General features: G+C 29.7%; 1 protein-coding gene across 2 annotated transcripts in view; it reads right to left on the bottom strand.

Moving 5' to 3' along the window:
- LOC106465877 (exportin-1-like) overlaps positions 1–8,852 on the bottom strand; it is a 73,452-nt gene that overhangs the window by 5,417 nt on the left and 59,183 nt on the right. For both annotated transcript variants that reach the window (XM_013926117.2, XM_022393832.1), the window contains exons 24-26: positions 7,791–7,866; positions 5,222–5,314; positions 732–866 (exon numbers count right to left, since the gene is read on the bottom strand). In XM_013926117.2, coding sequence (XP_013781571.1) covers positions 732–866; positions 5,222–5,314; positions 7,791–7,866 — 304 coding nt within the window. The remainder of the gene's footprint in view (positions 1–731; positions 867–5,221; positions 5,315–7,790; positions 7,867–8,852) is intronic.

The following is an 8,852-nucleotide window of genomic DNA, read 5'->3' as shown; positions in this document are numbered from 1 at the left end:
TACTAGATATTGTTTCTATGCTACTTAATTCAATGTCACTTTATAGAGCACTGGCTACTAGATATTGTTTCTATGCTATTTAATCAATGTCACTTTATAGAGAACTGGCTACTAGATATTGTTTCTATGCTATTTAATCAATATCATTTTATAGAGAACTGGCTACTAGATATTGTTTCTATGCTATTTAATCAATGTCACTTTATAGAGAATTGGCTACTAGATATTGTTTCTATGCTATTTAATCAATATCACTTTATAGAAAACTGGCTACTAGATATTGTTTCTATGCTACTTAATTCAATGTCACTTTATAGAGAACTGGCTACTAGATATTGTTTCTATGCTATTTAATCAATATCACTTTATAGAAAACTGGCTACTAGATATTGTTTCTATGCTATTTAATCAATGTCACTTTATAGAGAACTGGCTACTAGATATTGTTTCTATGCCACTTAAGAGAACTGATTCTATGATGTACGATAGAACTTCAGAGTTAAACTTAAAAATAAGGTTTACCGTTAATTTTTGTAGGCTACATGTTACCTAAACAACATTTGGCAGATAATTCACACATTTTGAACTATCTAAGATGAAATCCCTTGAAGAGAAGTCCTGGTAGTATTAAAATAAGAATTTCTTAGTGGTGTAACTTTTTAACTCAGATGTAGATGTAGAACAAGCCCTTACTCATAAAAACTATGATCATCAATGACAATATGATGTACCTGCAGTGTGTGATGTGTCTGTTACAACAGAAAACAAATGTTGTAAGACATCAGTGTAGTAAGTCTGGTAGAAACTTTGAGCAGCAGCTTCCTCTTGGCTAACATTCTGTAACAGCTGATATAAGATGTGAAGACCTGAGAAAAAAAAACATTTAAGGACATTAATGAAAGCCTATACAATTGAAACTACCATTACAAGTATGCTGTGTTCTATTGCACATTATTTAACAGATTGAAACATTTTACAACACATACCTTTGTCAATGTTAACAAGTTTTCAGGCTTTCATGTAAACCAACCACACATCCTGGTGTATTAACTCTCAAATTACAGACCGGTTTTTATATTGTTCATTATCCGTGGAATTCACATTGCACCATATCAAATAATTTTATGTTTTTGCCTGTTACCACACCCAGTGTGAACAACTGACCAAGTATGTGGTGAAATAAATCAGTTTCTATGAAAAATACATTAAGGTTTGTTAGTTCGCTTATTGATATTCGTGCAAAGCTCTACACTAGCCATCCCTAAATTTTGAAGTGATGGATGAGAGGGAAAGCAGCTAGTCAACCCCATCAACTTTCAACTCTTGGGCTACTCTTTACCAATGAATAGTGGAATTGACTGTCACATTATAATGCTCCAAGGCTAAAAGGATGAGCATATTCAATGCTCCATCCCACAACTTGCCGGTTGTAAGTTGAGCACCATAATCACCAGCTATGACATTAAGAATCTCAGCATTAATTAGAAAGATTAATTACAATAATAGTGGTATATCTAATTTGTGTGTATGTGTAACTTCTATGCTTGTTTGTTGTTAAGCACAAAGCTATAACATGGGCTATCTGTGCATTGCTACAGCATATATCCAAACCTAATTTTTTAGCTCTGTAAATCCTCAGACTAACAGCTGAATCAATGGTGGTGGCTTGTATGTTATTAGGAACTTTGTAACCAACAAAGTAATACACCCATCAGTAATTCTAGGATTAATAATACTTCGCCAAATGTATTTCCTGAACTTTTCCTGTCAAAAAAAAAGTGTATCACTGGATGTAGGTAAAAGATTCAAAATTATACTATTATTAAACAGTTAGGTTTACCAATATTATGTTTACTACAGTGTAACTACTACTCAATAAGACTGTGAGAAATGATCAGGAGAGCTGTAAATAACTACATACTTAAAATGAAATTTAACATCAAAGTTTTCCTTAAGATTCAAAATTTTTTACCCTTTAATCCTATGGATAAGGGCCTCATGTATTTTACACAACCTTGCAACCACCATGAACGTATAAAAACAAAATAATATTGAAAGTACTTAATGTATCTTCATGTAATTTGGCAAGCTTTTAGTAAACAAGTCTTTTGTATGCAAAAAACAGTTTTTTTTAATAACATACTTTTACTAAAGACTTGTTCATGAATATATGGAGTCAGAGTGTTCAATTGTCTAAGTGGAAAGTGGCTTTCATGATAATGTTAAAAATATTTTTATTCACCTTACATAACCTCTACAACTTTGTAAACAATATCAAACATTTTTCTTTTAAGTAAAACTTTATATTTGTTACTTTCTCTATCTTAACTCTATTTGGACTCGGTCGATTTGACCAACATTGTAGCCACCACAAAGAATATTAAAAAAAGTCTAAATTACCTTTTTTTTTCTAAAACTACTTCTGATAGTAACAGAAAACAACTACAGATGTCGCATGAACAGCAGTGAAACACTGTTTTAATATGATATATATTTTCTATCCATTTTAGTTGTTTTCTGAATTTTTTAAATTCTGTTGGGTGTGGGGTACCTCTAGCATCTATAAGTGCTGTTTATCCTAAGTAGATTAATCATCATAACAGTCTACATCTGTATCTACTTAATTTCTTTGTTTTACTATCTTTTGAACATGTCTAACTAATAATCCCATGATACAAGCAGTAAATGATTCAACAAATATGTAGATAAAATTACTATATTGAATGATGTAATGCATGAGCTACTTGCAAGCATACCTTGTAAAGGAATTTTATTATTATTATTACTATTTTTTATTATTTTACTTGATCTAACCTCAGAAATTTCTTAGTTTTTAAATTTTAGTTACTTTTATAACAATAAATAGAGAATATTCATATAAAACAAGAAATTTAGTTCTTACATTTGCTTGGCCTAATTTTTAGCTGCAGACCCTCCATTGAAATTTAAGCTTACTTTTTTTTGTAATGATGATACATTAAAATTAAACAATTTTAATTATTTGAAGTATGTACAGAGAACTCAAAATAATAACATATATAATGTAATCAGTGTCCTATAAATATTACAGGTTAGCTGGCTTTCTTTCTAATTAAGGCATAAGTGCCTTAAAATAATTACCCTAGCTACTCAATCTGAACTGGGCAATAGCAACTTTTAACCTGTAGATGGAGTAACTAAAACTCTATACTGAAAACAATGCAGTATTATAATTTTTATTGGTAAATTAAAACTTTGCCTTCCTGTTGGTTACAAATGATCTAACAGAACATAAGAAAGAATTATTGACAATTTGTGAAAGAGAGGATGAAATAGATGGGAGAGGCAAGTAGGTCTGACTTTCTAGTTTATGTCTCAATAAAACTGTAAAAACAAAGAGTTAAGGCTATAAAAATTATACTTTGCCTTAGTATAATACTAATACTACAATGAGTAATTTACATTAAACTCAGTAGCCCAAAGAGGGGTGTTGAAAAAAATAATAGGATGGGCAAAATGTAGCAAACAAATGTCAAAATTCTCCTTCAAGGAGAGATTGATGATTTCAATATTTCCTTTTACAATTAGGAAATTAAAAGTTATATAATATCAAAAGTTGATTTATCAAGTACAAGCTGAGGTACCCACCTTTGTCCAAGTTATGAACATATAAAAAAAAATGTGTGGGTGGATGCTATGATAAATAACACAAAAATCTTAACTTTTACACAATATATTTATAGTATAACATATTATTACAGTATTCATTATTACCCCACCACAAGTTTTGTATAAACTTTAATAACTCAATATGTATATACTTAAAACAGGGATACACTGTGTGATAAACAGGAGATTTTGTAGGAAGAGGTAGCAGCCAATATAGTGGCAGTAGAGGTGCTTTTGATTACCTGCTTTCAACACCCATCTCTTATTAATGTCCCTCCACAGTGTTTTATGTGTTTAATTAATTGACAGTCATTGGCCACAGAAGTGCATTAAAGGCCAAAGTTGAAAGGTCACAGGTCAAAGTAGGAAGTAGGTATAACTCAAGAAATGGCTTTTCATATTAACCTTATGGTGGCTGTTGGAGTAGAAACTTCAGTTCAGTTTATGTATTATCACAATAGTGGCAGCCATTCTTTTTCATTGCATTCCTCTGTAGAGAATGGTAGTGCACTCTTCGAGATATATAAGACACTCTATGTTGTGTTATAGAAAATTTAATATAGTTTTTTTGTTGTTGTTGTAAGGATGTGGCACTATTTATTTATGTAGTAAACTTACATCAAAGATAATAAGTGTTCAATAACAGCAATAATGAGGGGGTGGATCCCCCATTAACATGCCCCTTGTTACAACCTATCATCCCACAAAGTTTGGTTAAGATTGGCCCACAACCTAGGAGTAATTAGATAACAGACAAACAAATTTTTGTGATTTACACACACATATATATGTGTGTGTGTGTGTGTGTGTGTGTATTTTTTTTTTTCTTTCTTTTGATGCCAAGTTCATTCTTACTCATTCATAATATATTAGTTTAATTACGTATTAAATATAACTCACTAAGAGGTTGTAACAATCAACTTTAATCTACCCATAGAGAAAGTGTGTGAGTATATTAGTTACTGAGTTGATAGAAACATCTAAAAAAAATTTAACAACACAATAAACATACCATAAAATAAATTGTACAATATATCAATAAAAAAGAAAACGAGATCCCGAGTTTATTTAGAACTAATAATGATCAAATAAGAATTTAATAAAACTTAAGTATTAAGAAATTTTCTTTTGAGTTAGTAGTGAAAAAATATTTCTCATTTTCACAGTAAATTCCCAAGCCAATCACATATTCAACACAGATCTTGAACGATGAAGGGCGGTATATTTAGAAAGTTTTTTTTTAAAGTTTAAAAGTTACATATTATACTTGTAAAATCAAGACTAATAAACACTTACCATTTGTACTTTGTCCCCCATCCTCTAAATAACTGAAATTACACATCACCAACAGAAATATAAAAAAATATTCTAAAAATGCTATTTCTGAGCCACTCATTCCAGATCATGACTTTATTTAAATGCTGGACCTTTGGGATACAACATTTTTCTCCTTATATGTACAAAATTCACAAACTAATGTGTGTATAGAATCCTCTGATTGGCACTAACTGTTTTAACAGCAACATATATATTGAGAATGTTAAACAGCAAGTTGTTTTGTACAACTTAATACCTGTGTCAGCCACATTTCTCATAGTATGTTTAAAAGCCCAGATGACAGAATCTAGCACCAACTTGAACTGTGCAGGAGGGATGTTTAGTAGAGCTAGAAGATAAAAAGAAAAAAAACTGTTTAAAAATTAACTTTCATGATTTCAAAGTTATGTTATTCCTTTTGTAACTCTTATCCTACATGACAACACAGAGTAATGTATGTCATATACCAAGCAACCATTGAATGGCTCCTCTAAATTAAGCAATCTGGCATCATTTTAAACTAAAATTTGTAATAACCACCATATAGTGATTGATTAATTTATGAATCTTAAACGTAATGGTAACAGTTAAGAACCAAAATCAACTACAATGTTTATTATGAAGAAAGTTTATAAAAGATTACCTTTATACTCCAGATATTTATAAAATAACTTTTTTATTTTAATGAACATTTCACCTTTGCAGCTTTATCAGGGTTAATTATACACATTTAGATTTTTTCCAGAAACTCAAACAAGATTAGAATTTTCAATCACATTAAAATATTTGTTGCTTTCATCAAAATAAACTTAACCCTTTCCAGTCCAATATATTGTGTTTTTCATAAAGACGTATTAGCATTAAATTTTAGAAATGTTGTCATGGTCTCCCACTCAAATCTCCTACAAAATAAAATTATACCTGAAATGTTAAAATTGGGTTTTATTTTCATACAACTATTATTAATATTTGTTTTGGATAAGAAAAAATTAAAATCCAAACTGCTAACCCTAATTTCCAATTTTTTGCCACCCATCTGTAATTTTGATTGGGAGAAGGAACATTTAAAATTCCAACCTGTATTGATAAAACTTTTGGACAAAAGAAAAGAAAGCTACAAGTCTATGGTCTTTGTACATGTTTCCTGATTAGTTGTAGCACAAATATCTAAAACTCAATTTTTAAGTTGTGTCAAAAACTGCAAATTCAATTAACAAACTTTTTACTTTATAACTACTAAACCTAATAAAACCATAAATACATCATATCAAAATTAAAATTACTTTCTTTTTTGCACTACTTGCTGAAAAGTGCCATTTCTTTCTAAATATACAGATGCAAGCTTCCCTTTAGTTACATGCATTTGGATATTTAAGCTATAACGTGGTTTTGGTTTGTCATGTGCCTCAGTAAATGAATGAAATTACTTTTGGCTTTGCAGTACTTCCTGTTGGTAATTTAAAACTACTGGAAACTTGTGGTGGACCTCACCATGGTGTAATCTTACAGATCAGTAGAAGTTTTTCTTTGTAGCTGTAAATAACTTTGAATAGGAATACAGTAATGATGCAAATTTTATAACTAATAAATAGTAATATTATCCATTTTTATCAGTTTTAATGATATATATATATACTATATTCTATAGCAAAAGTTCTTTCAACAAAGTAGAAGAGCATATGATGTTACTAGCCCTGTTACTGTATTGCTGTTAATAAGTTTGTGAAACATTCCTTTCAGGGTAACAGTGTAGTATATGTATACCTATATTATGCTTTTTTTTTTACTTCCTTATAAATCATGAATTTAAAACCAATGTCTAAGTTCAAAAACATTCATTGTTATAGTACATTATGTTTGGAGTGTCAGTTTGATATATGGTGATGTTTATGAATTAATAACTTTTATGAAAAAGTAAATATTACCACATGCCCAGAATGTGTGACTAGATGCAAGATCTTTTAGTTGAGAACATTAATCATTAAATTATATATGCTTTATTTATAATAGATTAATGGTCGATACATATTACTAAATATACATCTGTAATGGATAAATTTGTGTGCCACTGTTTCTTACACAAAACTACAAAATTTTTATAGGTTCATTTGATGGTTCTTTTTATTCCTAAAAATGTTTTGTGTTAAGTTATGTTTCAAAGCTACAGGAACTTTCTTCTATGACAAGACATTAGTAGGTTTAGTTAAGTTAAATGAGTACAGTCAAAAACAGCAAACTATTTTTACTGAATATAATAATTATTGTGATCAAACAACACTAACCAATGACGTATTTGTTGAAATCAAGCTATTTTTTTTAAAGATACAAACAGATCTTGACCATGCAAGAATGATGTTGGTAAAAATCACAATATCTAGTCTGGTAACGGTAATGCTGTTTTTATAGATAAGGTCCTTTATCAACAATAAGACTCACTTTTTGCTGTATTTTTTAAATTCTATAACCAGAAATGGTGACTGCTTCAATCAGCCAAATAAAGTAGCAAAGGAAATATGGTAGTGACAGGAAACAAGTTTAAACTGGCTGGATATATAAAAATGGAACTTTCTGAACAATAATTAAAAAATTTAAATCCTTACTTGAAAACAAGTGTTTTAATTTTTTTTCAAAACACTGTCCCATAACCTTGGAAATTTTACCCCTTAAACAATAAAAGAACTACTAAATCACAGTCTACATTTTAAAAAAGTATCAACTATACACTATTTAAAGAGTTGTACTAAGTTTCATGCAAGTTATTAAAATTTTCCCACTATGGGAAGGGAGATATTAGAAAGGGTTAAACTGTAATTTTCTTCACATACCAGGAAAGCAGTGTGATACAACTGCTTGAAGTAGTAGAAAGAAATTGGTCCTGTGTTCAGGAAACTCTTCAAAGTCCTTAAAACACATAAAAAGCACATACATATGTGTAATTATTTATTTGAATATATTGAAATGATAAACGTTAACACAAGTGACTTATGACAGGTTTGAAGTAGTTTTAAGGTTAGGATAACCTCAAAATAGAGATTATTTTCTATAATTTTTTTTCAATTACTGATTAAACTTGACACAGAATTTACTGAATCAAACACAGTGGCACCTCACCCACCTCTTTCCATTTCAGGAAATGCTTCCTTATATACATTTACTCCTATATATGACATGAATAACCAATCGGAAGCTCAGAATGTCCCCCTAATGGCTTTCTTACCCACTTTAATGAACAAGGCACCATTCCTTTCTTTTGAATGAATATTTCGACGAGGTAGGGTGTGTCTTTAGTCTGCTCGAAATTTCAGTTTTTTAGAATAAAATACATTTTAGTTACTAAGCTTTATAAATTATAGTGGAATTCTATGGCATTAATGTAGTAATTTATGATTTTTTTAGTTATTCAAATGTATATATTAAACCTAAAAAAATTATTTTGTTTCATATCTTCCACGTGCAATGCTTTTAAAGGCTTAGCAACCTACATAAAGCAGCACCAAGTACAAAGGTTGTAACTAGAAGAGATAATTGTTTGCTTTACTACTTTAGTTACTGTTCTATGTTTATGAAAAACAAGTTTAAGAACTTATTTCAAAATAGCAATAATCTATATATGTATGTAATGTATAATAATTGAAATTTGACTGTATTTTACAAAATACTAGTCTACTGAAACACAGCCAAGATAAGTTACTTTGCACAGACCAAAGGTCAGTTATTTGATAGGGTAACATGAGTGCACGTGAACCACGTCATTGTTACTTCTGTATTGTTAGCCAGGCATGGCTGAAAGATCAATATAAAAAAATAATCAATATATATATATATATGTATAATGTTATGACATTTAAGCTATTTAATCTAAACATTTATATTTTCATGTTATAATT

The sequence above is a fragment of the Limulus polyphemus genome, unplaced genomic scaffold, assembly GCF_000517525.1.
Source record: "Limulus polyphemus unplaced genomic scaffold, Limulus_polyphemus-2.1.2 Scaffold2083, whole genome shotgun sequence".
In the NCBI taxonomy this organism is placed as follows: domain Eukaryota; kingdom Metazoa; phylum Arthropoda; class Merostomata; order Xiphosura; family Limulidae; genus Limulus; species Limulus polyphemus.
This window is presented reverse-complemented; position numbering and strand designations above follow the sequence as displayed.